The sequence below is a fragment of the Athene cunicularia genome (genome assembly GCF_003259725.1).
Source record: "Athene cunicularia isolate RWA chromosome 1 unlocalized genomic scaffold, athCun1 chr1_part2, whole genome shotgun sequence".
Taxonomy (NCBI): domain Eukaryota; kingdom Metazoa; phylum Chordata; class Aves; order Strigiformes; family Strigidae; genus Athene; species Athene cunicularia.
In genome coordinates, this window is record NW_020799092.1 from 27167206 (window position 1) to 27185679 (window position 18474).

The window sequence follows — 18474 nt, forward strand, 5'->3', positions numbered from 1 at the left end:
GGCCTCCTCTTCTCCAGACTGAACCCCCCCAGTTCCCCCAGCCGCTCCCCAGCAGACCTGTGCCCCAAAACTTCATTGTAAAGGTAAGGAAACACTTATTTCATAAACCACCAAAGTAATTACATTTGGTGTATGATCTACCATTTTCTCTTCAGTGTTTAGGAATCTGCTTTTTGCAATGGAGAAACCATCTGCAAGTTTTCCCTGGAACTGCAGCCAACAGAATGACCATTTGCAGGTAAGAAGAATGCCTGAAGTGCCCACCAGTTGTAGGGCTCTAAAACTACCACTGACCAGCATTTAAACAAAAAAATTTGTACTGTGTTATGTCATCTGCAATGTAAGGTGGTAAACCAAAGTCGGAGACTTTTTTTTTACTCAGTGGTGCTGCCTGAGCAGGCAACTCTCTTCGTGTCTTTCAAGCCTCTGCAGAGATGATCCATTTCTGTGCTACCTCTCAGTAAAGGTTATGGTGTTCCTAATAGCAATACCCACTAAACTAATGATTATGAACATTTAATATTTATTCAGGATGCTCAGATGCAAATCGGAATTTCCAAACGAGCACGATGCCTTAAAAAAAATGATCAGTCCCTAACAGCAGTCTGGCTGACGACTTCAAGCCATGTGAATTCTTCTGCCACCTCTTTAGTCACCTAGTGCAGCCTCTGGGGCTTTTCGTGCTGCCCCTCCTGTGTCTCCTGCTGCTCTGCCAGCCGGGGGAGCTCACGGACACATATGGGAACTTGTGAGGGAGCTCAGGGGTTTGTCATCCAGCGTCACCTACTGAATACCCAAAAAAGTTCGTTGCAAAAATTAAACTCTAGTCGTGTTGCCTTGTGACCTTTCTGTGAAGCAAGTATTTTACCAAAGCAAGCTGTTTACCACACTTGGAGCCTGAAGTCCTTCATGGCTTCAAATGTTATGCGTAGCTAAGGCACGTTACTCCAAAGTTACTCAGCTGGCTGTTGCTCTTCCTCTGGCTTTCCCCTTGGTCTTTAGCAGGAGCTTGATTAAACCAGGTAACCTGTCTGTCGACGCATCGTTTGGAGCATGATTAAAGTTTGTCACCTTACATATTTTTCTAGCCAACGACATGGCCTTTAGCTTGTACTTGGTGTGTGTTTCAGGTGGATCAGTTCTGACCTCGGTACCACTGGGTTGCTGTAACAGGTCTGCTCTGAGGGGGGGTTTCCTCCTGGATTAGGGCAGAGGCTGATTTTGATTAACGCAGACTCTGCTTGGAGCGTTGCATTTTCCTTGTCGGGGTGTTCAGGTCTTGCTGTCTTCTGCACTGTTACTTTTTCTCCTCGTTGTGCGAGTGGCAAAACCTTTGCTGACTGGCAAAGCGTTGAGCACTGGAGTTCCCAGACTGCCCCAGCCTGAAATGAATGAGCAGCTTGTTTCTGCTCTTCTGAACCGGTACGTTGCTTTTTTTCTTTAGAGCTGCCTAAAGTAAGCGGTGCTGGCTGTCTTTTTAAGGAAAAAATGTTCAAAATGTGAACTAATGCTGACAGCCCAAGTGCATAGAGTTGTTTTGTGGGGTTTTGCAGGTTGTTGGAAAAAAAAAAAAAAGCACCGGGCAATTTGGGTAGAAACATGGCACTGCTGATAGCGACTGCATCGCTAGGCTCTTGGTTCTCCCCGATCACTGTAGCTGTCGGGGTGATGAGGGGGCATCTCTAGGTTAAGGCTTTGCGACCCAACAGCCGTATCCTCACGCAAGGAGTAGCTCCTCTGTTTGGGGTGTGGGGTGAATGGCTCCAGAATTACACCCAGTTTAGGCAGGACTTAACAGCATGGGGAGGATGATCTACACTTGCCAGGGTAAGTTTGTCTGATCTTATTGTTAATTTTTATTTTTTCCTGTTTGGCCAAACGATCACGAAACAATGAAGCGAAGAATCACTTTGTGGCCCAGCTTTAGGATAGGACTTTTAGTTTAGATCCAGCCCAAGTTCTACACAGCTTACTTTTGCTCTTTAATCTTTTAGTGTTGGCGTGGAAAGTGTGAGAGGTTGATCTCTACAGTCAACTCTCGTAGCGTTTCTCTGCAGTCATGGTGTCAGCTCACTGCCCTGGCAAGAAGGCGGCAGTTTTGCTGAACTGGTGCTTAGCAAGGCGGGATTTGCTAGGTAGGAGTTCACCTGCAAGCAACCCACTGTAAAATCCCCATTATCAATACAGCGTTAAACAGTCAAAGGGAAAGGGACACAGGCGAGACACTTCTCTCCCATTCGTTTATTCACATTTTCCATGGGTTTTTGTACACTTCCTCAATGCATTAGAATTAATGAAAACATCGTTACGTGACAGGTTCTGTGAAACTTATGTATCCAATTCAGAGCAGGTTGAAATCTATTAACAATTAACAAATCATCACATTCAGCATTTTCATTGGATTTATACTAGCTCATGCCACTTTGAATTGTGTAATGTCAGTTAATTTCTGCACACAGGCACCAGCTATGAAATTTTAGCATATGCAAATAAGTTAAGGCATCAGAAAGAAAAGTCTTTAAGGACATTGTAAATGTTACAGTGCTGCAGAGGGAGCTGACTGAAGTCCTTGAGGAAAGCGTACCTCCTAATTGGTTTGTTTTCTACAACATGTTCTATTTGAACTGTAAACTTCACTTAAACTTTCACATCCATCAACCAAAAGGGATTACAGGAACACAGTTGTGCTCCCAAATAGGTAACTTTAAGTACACTAGGAAAAAAAACAACACACCAAACCCCAAACCTTTGCATACAGCAAATTAATATAATAAAACTCAAACCAACTGTAACAATCTCCCTTGCAGATGATTCGGAGAATTAAACGAAGCAGAGATGTTGGTTTTCTGGTTTAAGGAGTGGGGAGGTGAGAGGGGAAAGATTTCTAAGCAGCTGAAAACTTCAAAATGACAGCAGAAGGAAGGTGGTGTGATCCGTAAGACACTCCAACGCCTGCGTACAGCTGGAAGAGTGAAGGCAGTAACTGAAATTAGGGAGGAAACTTGCATCTTTAACCTCAGGTACCTTAGAGCCACCTGTTCAATACAGTAAGTATCTACCAAGACACAGGAACGCCTCATCCGAGTTAGAATTCTGGTCAAAATCCCTTCCTGCTGCAGCACGGGCCCTGTTCTCAGGAAGGCAATAGTAGACTGACTTCTACCTCACCACTAACCTTTACTTTTAATTCGTTTTAGGCCTTTATTTCTACATAACCATCTCTGGCCTTTTGCAGTATTTGCATATTTTAATATTTCTTACAAGAAGCATCATCAAAAATGTGGTTTTATAACAGTACTGGAGCAGGGTTGTGCTTTATAACTGAATACTCAAGTGAAAAGTGTGTGACTTGACTTCTGCTTCCTTGTGCAGATCATCGCAGGGTCACTATGAACGATGCCAATGAAAAAATTCTACAGTCACATTTTTCCCTATTCTTGTTCTGGTAACTCTCCCTGTGTAAAATGTTTAAAATCGTACGTTTCTGCATATATCTGACATTCTAATTAAGATGACATTCCAATTATACACCTTCCCCTAGCTTGACTGATAAATACACCACGCTGCTGAAGAATTAAGGTGTCTCATCTCAGTTTGTCTTTCCTGCAGCTAACAGGATATTACTTACTACCAGGGATAGTGCAAGATTTAATTTTTCCAGCACAATTTATTATTATTCTACTTCTTTTTCCTTACACCATGCTCAGCTCGTACACCCCAGAGACACACGAGGCACTCGTCATGTTTTAGACCGGGCTGAGCAGGTGCCTGCAGTACCCCAAGGCTGCCTCACCTGGAAGGCAAAGCCTAAGGACAACTGAAAACTTCCGTTTGTCTCTGACTTGTTTTAAGGGAATTGGTCCCCGTTCTGGTGGCTGAGGGAACAGTCACACATCCCTCAGCTTTGGGAAGGAGACAAACACCAACCCAAGAGCACGGGTACGATCTGTATGGAGTTAAAACCGCCTGCCGCGCTCCAGCCCCTCAAACCTCGCTGCCTGGAGACACGTTGAAGACATCAGAGTCACAAGACAAATGCAAAATTAACCTTGGACATGGAACCCGAGCCTCTAATAAACTTGCAGGCAAGGTTCTGCTTTTCATTCATACACAATTAACACACGTGCGTTCAACTTTTGGCCTCCAACTTAAGTATCAGCAAGACTTTTTAAAACTAACACAAAAAGAATGTTATTTTGAGGAAAGTAATGTAACTTTTAATGGTTAAGTACTGACCCAATGGAAAAAAGAAAAAAAGGCACCAGTTTATATTTCAAATAATAATTGAAATGGTATCTGAGTTCCCTTTACACTTAAAAATGCAATTCCTGTGACCTCAGTGTAACTGAAATGTAAGCAAAGGCCTTTGTTTTTGAACTTTGGTCAAAAGAGCTACAGATCCTATAAAGTTTTTTCTCCTTTTATGTAAGAAGAAAAAAAAAAGGCCGTAACCTGAATTGTGCAGTGAATTAGGCCTCAAGGCAGCCGCCTGCCCCCCTGCCAGGAGCAGTGGGGAGCAGGTACAACATGCTGCATCTCATCAAATGGTGCTGCTGCTTCTCCACCCCAGGAGTGCCACTAGGGTGGGTTCCCAGGGCCCTGGCAGAATTGCATCACACTGCTTTCTTTTTTAAAAAAGGGGATTTTTCTCTGTGCTGCGTTAGCCAGAGGCAGGTCAGGCCGTTCCTTCCACCTCCCCAGAGCTGGTCAGCGTGCCAGGGCTGAGAGCAGTTGAAGTTTAACTAGTAACATCTAGCTCTAGGATAGCTTCCCGGGCTGGAAGTAAAGCAGAAAACCAATTATTAGGGGGAGGAGTTACCAGCAAACACCACTTGAAAAAAGAAACTGATTCAATAACCAAACAAGGCCTGATAAAGTTGAGATGGAAGCTGAGAACAGAATATTCTGATCCACAAATTATTGCCACAGGGTTAATTTTAACACAGCTGAAAACTAAGTTATAGATTAACCCAGTGCTCCCTACTCACCCCAGAAGGCTTGTCCTAAAGCTGCTAACTGCCGCTTTACTCAATGTAATGCAGTAAAGCACTGTTGTTTTAGCACATGGGAAGAATAATTCCACACACACACAACCACACACACATTTATGCATGTATTCTCAGTAATGGCCAGAGGCAATATAAAGGTCTATAAAAATCCTGAAATTTGTGAAAAGAGCTAGCTATCTTCAGAAAAGTCCTAGTAGCAAGACAAGTACAACATTTCCAACTCTGCCTCTGCTGGGTTTGAGTTTTAGCCCGAGGGAGGAGGGAAGAGGAGCTCCGAGGGTCCGGAATGGCAGTGCAACCCTCTGCCTGACTCCTCCAGAGTCAGGCAACGCCAGCTGCCGTCGTGGTCCAAGATTAAACAGTCTTCCAGTTGTCTGCTTGTACTATTGCACATCATTAGCTTGTTGCTACAGTAAGAACAGAACTGACGGTTCTTCTCTAAGAGACACTATTGTCAACAAGACTACGCAAGCAAAATTTTCTCTTAAATAGTTGGAGATGCAGTCTCCGAGTCCCAAAAGCACACGAGTCTGTAAGACTTAAAACACAGTACAATATACACTAGCAGTGGTGGGTATGTCAGTGTCACCAAGTTTGAAAAAAATTTAAGTCTCACCAGAATACGACAGACCAATGAAAATTAAAAATCCGGAGCCTAGAAACAGTTTTGAGAGTTCAACGCCACCCTCCCTTCTCCAAAGAGGAGGCTGTTGCATTGCAGTGCAGTTTGTGAGGAAGCTCTGGTACCAGGTTTTTGTACTCTGATTTCAGTCCGTTCAGTCAAATCGGTGTTAAAAACACACTTGAAAATTTTAATTGCTAAGTGCTTTATCCAGAAGAGGTCCCACATTTTAGATGTTGACAAATGAGGGAGCACAGTCCAACACTTGTGTTCTATTTAAAGCTTTTATTAGCTAGTTTAGCTTTTCCTCACAGAATTTTTTCCCAGAATTCCTCTAACAGTTCTTAATATCAGAGTAAAGAGTTAAGTGTTCAAGTGAAGTTAATGGAAGGAAAAAAAAAAAAAAAAAAAAAACTGACTGCAACTTATTTAAGCCTCCTTTTTCTCCAGTAAGATTTTGTGCAACTCATCTGCATCCTCACTTGTTTTCACCCTTATTAACATAGTGACAGGAACAGCTGGATTCTTCTCATCAATCGGAGGGTTTGGAACACAAACTATAAGAACGTTGTTTTTTCCGGTTCTCGTACACGGCATCTTAGGTGGAATGAGAACATTCAACAGGATGTTTCCTGCATGTGAGGAGGAAAAAAAAAAAAATACAGTTAGCAGTTTTTCAGCTTTTACTGCAATACAGGTGTTAGTATACTTACTAAAGAGGGGTTTAAGTTCGTGTTTGGAAGGAAGGCACTTCAAGTGTCACATAGACTTATCTTATTCTTCTCTAAGCATCTGCTCAGGGCCACCGTTCTCAAAGATTTCTTCCCTCATTAGGAATGAGGAAATATCTGAAAATGCTCTGTCCTCCCTTTTTAAAGGGAGCAATCTGAGGAGTATCAAATGATAGTAGGGACACACAGGAAAAAGGGGAAGGGGATAAGGGAGAAGCAGCCAGTGAGGAATCCAGTCCCAGCGCTTAGTTCACGCTCACGCAGGTTACTCGCTCTGACCGTCAAGCGCAGCTCCCAAGCAGAAGCAGAATGTTAGCTGCAACACACCTACAGACACGTTAAGCCAAAAAAAATCAGACAAACTATGGTAGAAGCAGCACTTCGTGTCCTCAAATCATACAATCCATCTGCTGTGGTCTGCCACCGGGTTACGAACAGCAGCAGCTCTACTCCAACTTGTTAAAAACTGTGTCGCCAGTTTGAGCTTCGGGATTAGTGGTCTAGTAAAAGAGTTGCAAACAAACTCCAATCTGCTTCCACGGAAGATGCACACGTTTTGTAAACCTGGTAAATAGTTCAGAACACGGGAGTAGTGTTTAGGGAAAAGTCAGTCTTCGCCTTCCTTTCCAGTTCAGTTTTTCAACACAGCGAGATTTTAGGAAAGGATTAGAGCGCTGTGTGAAGACAGCAAAAAGGAAAGCGCGCGTCACTACGACTGCAGCAGCTGCTAGAAACCGAGGCTTGGAAACAACCGAGCTGAAATGTCTTAGTTCATGAGCTGAAGAAAAAGGAAAGATTTCCTAATACGTCACCTCGGATGAAGGTAGAGGGAATGTGAGTCAACATCATGAAAATTAGCATCAGCTGAGTGAAAACCAAGACTTGTGTTAAAGAGTAGGTAACTTGGAGAAAGCAAAGTTTTCATCTGCTCTGTTCAACACATTCAAATCCCCACGGAAATGCTGAAAGCACCTACAACTCCACCATCCATCTGCCTTCAGTTTAACTGCTAAGAACTGCCCAGGTCTCCACAAGAAGGATTTAGATGTCACTAGCACCGGAGTCCCAATCTCACCAGGTGTTTGAAAACTGCCCCTAAGGGGCCTGCAGAGACTTCACACAGACTTGCTAGAGCATGTTATGAACAGCAACTGAGGCAAGAGGTACCGAGGCCCTGCGCTGCTGCATGGCTTTAGTCCTCAGGTCTTCTCTAAGTATAATAATTATCCTGGTTTATGGAAGCTGTCAAGAGCGGGTCAACCCCGCGGGCAAGGTTCTTGAAAGCAGGTACTGAAGTGTAGCCTCGACAATGAATATCAACATTTGATCTGCAGTTTGAGTGTGTAAACACTCTTCAGCCAGAACATTACACCTTAAAAACCTGGACACATCCCTAACTTATAAAAGCAGAGAAACAGTTGAGTGTTTTTCTCTGTTAATGAGCTGTATGTGGTAATGTCCGTCTCAAAAAGATACTCTGAGGAACTATCACCTTACAGGCTACTCTAAAATTCCACAGAATCAACCTACCACTTCTGATCCAACTGAAGGTCCAACAGCTGGACCTCAGCACACGTTCGAAGAGCAGCGCTCAGAGCAAAATCCTGCAGGCCTGGCCTACAGGATCCTCCCCTTCACCTCAGGTACCCGGGCGTCTGCCCGCAGGGCCAAAGGTTTACAGCCGGGGGCTGAACGGCAGACAAAGGGCAGCTGGCCTGCATCCTGGCACAAAAATCCCTTCATTTATCACTCCTGACACACGTGTACTTCTCGCTGTGGACCTTAAGCCATGTTTCAAAGTCACTCAACGAGTCAGGGATGGAGAAAAGCTATTAAAAAAAATACACAAGCCTACACTGTAATTTTTTACTTCCTTGCACTGCGCCACGTGCACTATTTCATAACAGTCGTTAGAGGCAGCCACTTGCTTGTTCAATACTTGAAATGACTCAAAACCAGTAGAAAGACTTTCACTGATCGCGTTTGTTACACTGCGTAACAAAAAAATCCTAATGCTTAGCAGGGAAACTTCACATCAACACTTGCTACTAGAAGAAAGTTACTTACCTAAATTAGTATCAGCTCGGACTAGGAGTTGAGTTTTTTCATTTCCTGCTGGTTTTAAGTGTAATGTTCCTACACCTTTCTCTTTAAATTCATTATCCTTTTTGTAGAACAGTTTGCACCTGTGCAAAAAAAAAAACCACAAAACAAAACACCCCACACTTGTTTGTAGAGCTTAAACACAAATACACACAGATCTATAAATCTTACAGTAAGCCAACAGTTTAACAATAATCGGGAGTTAACGGGCTGTGAGTAGCATTGATCTTTACTCTTCTTGACCTTGTTTCATGTGCTAACAGAGCGTCCTTCTCAGAAAGTTAATTATTTCTTTTAGTATCCAAATGACAAGCATATAACTTTCAGGGAAAAGTAAAATGCACAGCAACCTGTACTCAGGGCCTCTAAGGAGAAGTAACTGTAAGCTACTGTTTAATAACATTAATTACAAAACCATGAGAATGTAAAATTTAAAAACATTTTGAAGTGAAGCTCTAATACACCTAATGCCGTTCATCATAAATGAACCTTCTCTCAGATAAAGCAAATGACTTTGTGTAGAGGGACAAATTCTGTGCTGTGTTAAGCAGACATGCAATTACCTGGACAACTGAACAGGCTTTGAAAAAACTGCTTCTAGCAGAGTTAGTCTCATTGTGAACTTGAAAGTACAACTTGTTCACTCCTTCATACAACAATCAGCGTTTTCCAACCCAAGAGTCTTATTTTAGGCTCTGCAAACAGCTGAGCACCTGGCTGCTTTTTCAGAAGTACAGTGTGTTATTTCTGTGCTACGAGCCCTACAGTTTAAACCTGCAAAGCCCGATGAAGGCAGAAACATCGTCTTCATTTGCAAAACACTGATCCCAAGTAGAACACAGACTAGCTACTAGTGCTGTGTCCAAGGCAGGCAAGAATTTTAGGAAGATCTCATGCAGTTGTGTCTGTAATTACTTTTTTACAAGTGAAACTTCATGTTCTATATGGCTTCCTAACAAGCTTTATTAACTAGGAAGTCAAGAATATAGACATCACTAATTCTGCACTGCAGTAGTGAAGAACAGCAATATGCAGGTATGAACTTTATCCTCCAAATTATAATTCTATTTGCTCTTCCAAGTTAAAGTCACTTACTTCTTGGAGTAGAAAGCATCATCCTCTTTTATTTCATTAACAATGACTTTTGGTGGCTCTTCTTCGTCCTCTTCTCCTCCTTTAATTAAAAAGTTTTAATACATTAATGTTGTCAGCATGTAATCTGGAAGGTAGTTCTGGCATTGTACTAGAACTAGCATAAGCATGTTGTACTGGACATACACACATGTGGCCTGCCAGGGATTGTCAAAATATGTTTTAAGTCCATGTGGGCTCTGAAGCAGCTTCAGCTACAGAAAAGTCTTAACTTCTTTTCATTCAGCCACATCCCTCAAACAACTTTATGCTCATCTTCCATTTAAATGGGATGAAAATACCCAACTCCCAACAATCAAAACCAAAAAATAGAAAGCTTAGCAAGTCAAACTTAAGTCAAAGCCTTCTCTTGGGGGGATAAGTTACAATATTTCAAAGAACAGTCTCCACACAGGGGTCCAAGTAAAGCCTAACAAATACTTCCAACAGCCAGGTTTAATTTTGGGGGGAGCTAGTTGCAGGAATGACAGCCAAGAGAGAGTGGCAGGACTGTCCCTTTCCAGTCCCTCAGCTGCTAGGATTTCTATCAGCTCACTGTGCCTAGCTTAAGGAAACAGCAGAGTAAAACCATCAAGCACTCTGTCATTTTATTGTCCTTACCATCTATTAAGAAAGATGTATGAAACTGTTCTCTATCTCACACATTTTACTGAGGGGATCTCTTGACAAACCCACTAGGAAAAGCAGCAGGGTTCAAACGTCCTGCAGGCTCAAAGATGAACACACCAGTTGCTTTAAATGTCATCGTTTCAAGTCTTGCATTCAGCTACAGAACTGTATTCTGTTACAGAAAGTATAAATCTGGCAGAAATACACAGGGTTTGATCACCATATACTCTTAGTGTTATTTTAAGAGTATGCAAGACTGAGGTATTTTCAGGTTAGCGGTACAGTTTTGTACTTTCAAATTCAAGACTTATGATCTAGTTCAATTTAGTATTATTTCATCTTGGCATTATTCTTAAGGCACACACATTCACAGCTTACCATTAAAAAAAAAAATCATCATTTTCAACAGAATTTACCTTTATCATCACCATTGCCGCTTTCTGTCTGAGCTTCCAAGACATTGGTGGATACTGCAGTGACAGACTTAGCCTGGTTTGCATCTTTTCCAAACAAACCTGAATTCCCAGGAGAAAATGAGAAACTACTAAGTGTTCCTGAACCAAGGGAACCCAAAACAGAACTGTCGACACTCTTGCCAAAATTAAACGAGACGGTGGACGTAGCTCCTAACAACGGGTCTTTTTTTTCTGATGCAGCTTCAGGTTTTTTGTCCGATGTATCCTCGCTTTTGTTGTTGTTAAACAAAAATGTTGATCCTTGCTGTAGCTTTGAATTACCAAATGTAGAAGCAGGCTGAGAGCCAGGTGTCTTGTTGCTTTCATTTTCAGAGCCACTGTCGCTACTGCCGCCGTGTTGCTGTTCAATGTTTGCTAAATACTTCTCATAGTCTCTAAAGATGGGTGTCAGGTCACAAAGTGGGTTTGTGTTGACGTGCTTAACTATCCAGTCACGCACAGAACAGTTTAAAGCTGCTAACTGTTTGTGGTAAACACTAGAGCTACAAACTTTGCTCTGAGTGTATCCAGATGAGGACGGTTGACTGCCACCATTAGCTTTTGGGCTCGCAGCCTTTTTCTCGGTAAATGCAGTAGTAGTAGGGCCATTTGACATTGTGGATCCTATTAGAAGGAAAAAACATGGTTCAGAACAGTTCTAGAAGCAGAGTTCTCATGAAAGCCTGACTAATGTTCTCAGTATTTCTGTATCAAATCACTCATTCTGGCTGGGTGACTCTCTGGGATCACAACCCCGTGTGCCAGACACAAGTAAACAGACAATGCTGTGAAACAGACCTAAGCCTAGACAAGAAAGTTAGTTCAGGGATAGACAAAGTAGATAGAGCACAGAGTTCTATATAAAAAAAATCCACAGAAACCTTGTACAGAGTAACATTTAAAAAAGAAAAGTTTTGTGTTTCACCAAACCCTCAATCTTAATTCAAGCTTTACCAAGCTTTAACAGTTATTAAAACATTTAGCTATCTCATGCTACATGTGCTTCAAAAAACTCCAAACCCACTAGCCCATGATTTTGCACATTTGAGTGGTTTCCGTATAAAAACCACAGTAAGCACATTACGAAAATCCTCATTAAGTATTTAAGTTTCTCTTCAATTAGTTAAGCTCACTGAAATCTAAGTTACTCTAAACTTCAAACTCCACCATTTCTATTCAGCAGCATGCTGACTCTAAAACACTGTGGCACGGTCAACATTTCTGCCTCTAATATTTAGGGACTACTAAAGCATAAGACTGGCTAAAATATTTGAAGTGTCTTAAAATCTAGGTATAAATGTAACAGATAAAATTCCAGACAGACTTTGCAATGTGAGATGTACAGAGTAAAAAAGGTTAAGGCTTTAGCTATGCAGCATGTACCTACCATGAACTGCAAAATATAAGGAATCAAGACCTTAAAAAAAAAAAAAAATACACAAAGAAACTGCAGTCCTACTAAATGGACATTTTCCATTAGCTTGTGTTTTTAAAATAAATTAAATCCAGAGAATTGGGACAATTATTTAACTGGAACATATTATCAGCTGTTTTATACTACTCAGAGAGTGTCTTGTACCAATATCTTCCATTCGATTTGTGCCCATAAAGCTTTTACCTCCAGTATTAGATCAAATATGAATTTAGTTTCCAATTTCAAACTGCAGACATTTGATAACTTGCCCCTCCAGCAATCTAAAAATCCTTTTAAGATATCTTACGAAGAGAAATAAAGTCTCAAAACCTTAAGGCAGAACTAGAGCGTTGTTTGAATTTGTTTTTTTGTTAAAATAACCCTACAGATTTTATGGCCGAATTGATAAATATTTAAAGCTTATTTAAAACTTACCGAACGCCGATTGTGTTTCGGAGGTGGTCTTTAAACTGCTGAACGAAGGAGTGCTAGAGACACTACTGCTTCCATTAGACAGCCCATCTAAAGACTTTATTCCTGCACCATTACCAAATCCGCTGAAGCCACCTCCTCCTTTTCCAGAAGGCAATATAAAGCCTTTAAACCCTTTAAAAGCTCCTCCACTTTCCGACTGGGGGGAGGGAAAAAAAAAAAAAAAAAAAAAAAAGAGACACACAACCAGTTACATCTCCACAAAAATCCTATCCCCACCTGATATTCCATTTCTTTACCCTGGTTCAGCATGTCATTCGGTGTGTTATTCTAAGTCAGCTATGTAAACAAAAGTTAATAGCTTCCTCATGACACGCATTGCTACTATTTTTAAAGGACTCAGATGGTTGGTATGAAAATAAACTAGATCTAGGAAGTGCATCCAGAAAAGTTGCTCAGAGCAGCGGATGTGTTTGACTACCTATTTAGACATTCAGGGCATCTTGTTTTCTTTAAATAATTACACAGCAGTGTATCATCGCAGACTTATTTTCAGCAACTTTTAGCATTTACAACTACAATCAAGAGCCCAACGCTTCAAGGCACTCCTCAGAACAGCACCATCTGTAGTCACCTGTGTAACATTTGAGTGATTTCCCCACAATATTCCAGTGGGACTGATGGGAGAGGCAAAGACTGTACCTGATGAGATGGCATCTGTGCTTTCTGCAGCCTTTACATGACCTAGTTCTCAACACTATCTTTACAACCGTAGTATTTTATGGTATATTTCTTACGTGGTTTTGAAAGATACAGTGTGATTAACACACAAATAGGCACTGCCACTTGTAGGTACTCTATATGATGTCTCCTGAGGTAACGAGCGCTCATTACCGGAAGGGGACTTTCAACATCTCTGGAAAGCCATCAGAGGAAAAGGAGAATTGCTTCCCAGTTTCATCTGCTTTTACCACTGAAGAAATCACAAAACTCACCCGTTTTAGATTCTATTCCAGTATCTGCCCTTGTGGGTACAGGCTCTTTTTGTTTCCCTTTGTGCTTTACCTTTCCCAGCGCAGTCCCCTGTTCCTCGTTTCTAAGTAGCTATTTTTATTCTGTCTCCCTTTGATCAGCCTACCTCCCTCTCTCTCTGGACATTCCAGTTAAACTGCAGTCTTTCTTTTTGCAGCGTTCTGCTTGCTCCATTTAGGGACATCAATACATATGTCACAGGTTTGTTATGCAACCTCAGGTGTCCTTCCATCTCTTCTGTTTTTTTAGCCTTTGCCCAGACTATCCTAGCTCTTCCCCCAGCTTTGATCTCTGGCAGCAGACTCTCAGGCTCAATACTATTTGTTCTCCCATCATCTGGTCCCCTTTCTCAGCCAGGTCTGGTTTTCCTATTCCATTTTCCCCGAATCCCTCCTGTTCAAGCTGTGGTTTATTTTTTGCACCACCTCTTCCCAGTACAACCCTTTAATTAACTGCATCCTCTACCACATTTGTGGCTAAAACTACTACAGGCCAAAGTAGGATTAAAGCAGCTTCCTCATTTACATTGCTTGGACAGCAGAAGATCAAAACACGGGAGAAAACTATCCAGGCCCTAACTGTACCTAGGCCCATCCAATCCAAAACCAATTTGAGTGATAGGTCCAGTCTATGTCTTACTTCTCACACAGCACATGCCCTGTTGGATGTTTCATAGGAAGATATATATATGATGAAGCATCTGTCAGGAATTTCTGAAAGGACTACAATTTGGTTGGACTGGGTTAATGCTTTCACAGGGACCAAACCTGTAAGAGAGGCCAACTACCTTTCAGTTTTCAATTTGTTATTACAAAGAGTAGGTGGCACTAAAGCTCTTCACAGGGGGGAAAAAAAGAAGTAGCAGCATTCTTCACAAAAGACACCAGTTTCCTTCTCAGAACAGTTTTTCTTTATTTAGCCTCTGAGACATCCCCCAGCCCTCCAGTATGGATAACTAGTAACTTCCAATTTCCAGGCCTCCCATCTCTGCAAAGGATGAAACTGGAGCAGTTTGAGTGTTATTTTACCCAGCTGTAGGTGACATTGTGTCTGAAACACCGCACTTATACTTTCAAAATGCACATCTCTCTTCACACAGTCAATACTAGGATTACCCATTTTTCGTTCTGGCCTTATTCTTGCTAGAGAACAGGAAGTGAAAATTAATTTGCAGGTATGAGCTGACTAGTTGTATATCCCTTCTAAAATAATAGCTTTATGCAGTATTATTACAAGCCCAAATAAGTAAAAACCTGAGCAGAGATGTCGTATTTTGCAATCGAGTCAAACTACAGCACTAATGCTCGGTGATCACATTACCTCCGATCCAACATTTCGGCGCTTTGCTTTCTTAATAGCTCTGTTCTTCAGGACTTCTTCACTAGCTACTGAAAACGTTCCCACCTTTAAGAGGAAGTTATGGCATCATTAGTGACATTCTCAGAATGCCTCAGTCCACCACAGTCTGAAGAGACAACCACAGTAAGTTTTTGAACACAGCTGTAACACTGCTCCTCACAAATAAGGGAATAAGTAAAAAAAAACACCTAGAAAATAGAGTACTGTGATTACCTTGCCAGCTACTTGGACATTAGTTGATACTTTCAGAACTCTCTTTCTTGTTCTGCATGACATTTCTCTTTGTGCAATTGCAATTTTATTACAGCAAATAATTCAATAATTTTTCTTTTACTTTTAACAAAGCTGTAAGATATCTTTGCTGAAGGTAATCCGTCAGTACTGCCCTGTTACAAACAACCTTTGGTCTGGAGAAGGTACACTGAGATGTAGGCTCTAAGTCCTGCAGTCTGCTGCAATTCAAGTATTAGCAAAGGCAGCTAATGACTAATTACCACCCTGCAATAAATGAGGAAATTAAGTTTTCTTATATTCAAATTTCTGGAAGAACGCTGTCAGTTTTCTTTCCCACATTTTACAGGCCTAAACTTTTAATACTCTTAGTAGCGCAGAAGCTAGAACAGTTTGTTCAGAGCCAGAAGTATGAGAAACTAAACGTGAAAATCTCTTTTTACAATCAGATGAAACATATCACTTGACTGCCTAATTCCTCTGGCTGTGTAGGGACATTCAGCTAAACCCTCCAAATTAACATATCTCTGAAATTAACTATTACTGACCTTTTTTTTCTTTTTTTTAAAAAAAAGGACAAGACACGAAGAAAATTTAAAATTTATCTCAAGAAATCAAAACTTGTTTTTTCTTGTGATCTCAGTAAAAATACCCATCACTCACTGGAAGAGTTCAAAAGCATTATGCATTTTAACAAGCCTGGGGTTCCCTTCAGAAATATAAAGTTCCTTTCCCCCGAGCTACTGATGTCATTTTAACTGTTAAAAACTGCTTTGCCATATGGTTTGCATATATCAGAAGGTTTATAAAATAAAAAAAAAAAAACACATATAAAAAATTATCTTTAATTGCTACACTTTTAACCAATTTTACTGTAGATTTTACCCACAAGATAAACAGCACATGTAAGTAACTACCCTACTACCTGCAGGGTGGGGGGGAATCTTACCTCCTCAGCTTCATCCTCCTGATCCCAGTTTCTGTCAGTCAGTTCCTTCTCTGCAATTCTCTTTGCCATTTTTCCACACCTGTGTGGAGAAAAAAATAATATAAAAAAAGAATCAATTGCACAGAAATCAAATTCTAAGCAACAATGATCTTCAATCTGTATTACTTAGAACAAATAATGGGAATCGAGTTAATATAAAAGTAGGTCAAAATTGGAATGAGAGTTGAAAACCAAGTGTTTCTAACAACTGTTGTGGCAACAACAGTCAACAGCACTTGAGGCTAAAGTTGTGGTGATACGCCATATTTGATCTTAAATTTAAGCAACAACAGAAACATTCAGTTCAATTATGGGATAATTTTTCTGCAGCAGCACTGCTGGCTAGGGCAATTCCTTTCAGTCCCATAACCCATAAACCTGGTCATCACTTACTCTGAAGGGCTGCAAAAAAACCCAAAAAGATGGAAAAGAGATCTGGTTAAAACATGCCATATTCCACTCCATCTTGCCTCAGGATACCCATGTAAGCAGCAAGAGAAAAGTAAGTTTGCTTTATAGCATCTAAAATAAATATTGATGAGGACTACTGAAGCAACTGGAGAGAAGCTTGGGTAAGAATAAAGACAAAGCTCTCCTACAATAAACAGGATCCATAGACTACTACTAAATAAAAATTGGAAAATTTCTGTTACAAATAAATTACTTTTCCTCCAGAGGAGACATCAAGCATATGATGGATTTTAGAGCTACTAATGTAAGCAGCTGATCATCATTTTGCTAGTTATCTCTGCCACATAAAGGAAAATCATGTAAAGGAATGTGAGTTCTAACTTTTGAGTTCCATTTTACTCAAGTACCAACTGATCAGCTCTGCGCAAAACCAAAGAATGAATCCAGTTATAGTTTGTACCTGAAAGACTTGGCAAGCAATCCCATACTCAAATTTCGTATGAAAAAACGGTTTTTTAACAACTGTATCATCTGACACTAAACATGAAAACTTTTCAAAGAGGTAGTTTTGTGGCAATTTAAGTCTTAAGCAAGCACAAGAATTAGAACTCTTAAAAAAAACCCACTCTTAGGTTTGTGATTAAGACCTGGCACATAAAAAAAAAAATAATTCCACAAATAGTTGAATTTCAGAGCTGAAAATTATGACAAAACACGGTTACAGAATATCTTGTTTAGCCGGTGGAATATTTTAGAACAGTAAATCCAGCTGCACAGCAGTCTCTCAGAAATCACATGTTAAAGTAATGAATTTTGGTCCGACACACTTCACAAATAAGGTATTAGGATCTTTTGGAAGTACAGTGACAAAAGATTGTTTTGTGTAAACACTTTAAAACGCCCTAATCCGCACCATCCTGAAAGCAGAGGCCCTACCGTGCCCTGCCCGATTTTCTGCAGACTAGGGAACTATTTAAAACCAACCCACTGGGGGGGGGGGGAAAAAAAAAGTGTACTGATTTTCAAGTCATACTGGCTCCCCAGTCCTGTCTCCCACAAGTGGTATACAACCACTTGCAACCAGAGGAAGACAAGATCGCGTCTTTTCGGCAGCAGCCACAGCTCAGGGACTAGCAAAGCCTAGAATTAAACCACCGGGTTCCACGGAAGATCAAGTTACCTCTCTTAACCCACCCACTGAGGCGTGACAAGCACATTCACTAGAAAGCCTGTTCTTCACTAACACAAGGCGGCTCAAGTTGTTGGCCTTGGCTCCGGGTTCTTTGCACCGACCCGTGTTTACACGGTTTCTCTACCGCAATACTGGAAACAGGATCTAACACAGACGAATTCAGGAGAATCCCAAACACGTTTTTCTAACCCGTGAAACAAGCAGCAACGCAAACCCGCCTCTATCTGATATTCAGAACCCTCAAGAGGTTTTAGTAGCAAATGTTCTGATGGGAGTATTTTGAGAAACAGCTCTTTAATTAAAAAAAAAAAACAAAACAAACAAAAAAACAACCCACAACACAATACAGATGCGTCGTTGAACTACTAAAATCCACTCAGTAACCCCAGCTGCCCTACTTAACGCAGCAGCTCCAGCACAAGCCTCAGTTTAACATTTGCATGCCACAAATCTCACCTCTTTACCACAAGGCTACAAAACTCGCGCCTTTGGAGCACCCAACCGCAAAGCAGGCGGCAGAAGGAAGTCCCCGGTGTCTCCTATCCCGCCTTGCCCGCCTGGGAGGCGCGGAGCAGCGCGGGGCGGAGCGGGGCCCTGCGCGGAACTGGCGGAAGCCCCACGGTTCTCCTTTGCGCAGAAAAGCTTCGGTTTCGGCGCAAGCTCTTTCGGTTTAACAGACCCGAGTGCTGCTCGCTGCCATGCCAAAGGCCCAACTGCAGCCTCCCGTAATACCC

At 41.4% G+C, this 18474-nt stretch overlaps 1 protein-coding gene across 1 annotated transcript; it reads right to left on the minus strand.

The window, feature by feature from the left end:
- Positions 1–1859: 1859 nt before the first annotated feature.
- Positions 1860–18219, minus strand: NUP50 (nucleoporin 50). The gene is made up of 8 exons (XM_026862131.1): positions 18197–18219; positions 16099–16177; positions 14880–14963; positions 12531–12726; positions 10643–11305; positions 9561–9639; positions 8430–8548; positions 1860–6263 (listed from the first exon to the last, which is right to left on the minus strand). The coding sequence occupies exons 2-8, from the start codon at positions 16165–16167 to the stop codon at positions 6061–6063; spliced, it is 1413 nt and encodes a 470-aa protein (XP_026717932.1). The 5' UTR covers positions 16168–16177; positions 18197–18219; the 3' UTR covers positions 1860–6060.
- Between the last annotated feature and the right edge of the window lie 255 nt (positions 18220–18474).

Bases quoted from the DNA above. Each gene is read 5' to 3' on its own strand.
- NUP50 (XM_026862131.1), bottom strand. From the start codon at position 16,167: ATGGCAAAGAGAATTGCAGAGAAGGAACTGACTGACAGAAACTGGGAT. The intron at 11,306-12,530 runs GTAAGTTTTAAA...TCCTTCTAATAG, and splicing joins CGAAACACAATCGGCGTTCG to GATCCACAATGTCAAATGGC. The intron at 9,640-10,642 runs GTAAATTCTGTT...TTTTAATTAAAG, and splicing joins CGGCAATGGTGATGATAAAG to GAGGAGAAGAGGACGAAGAA.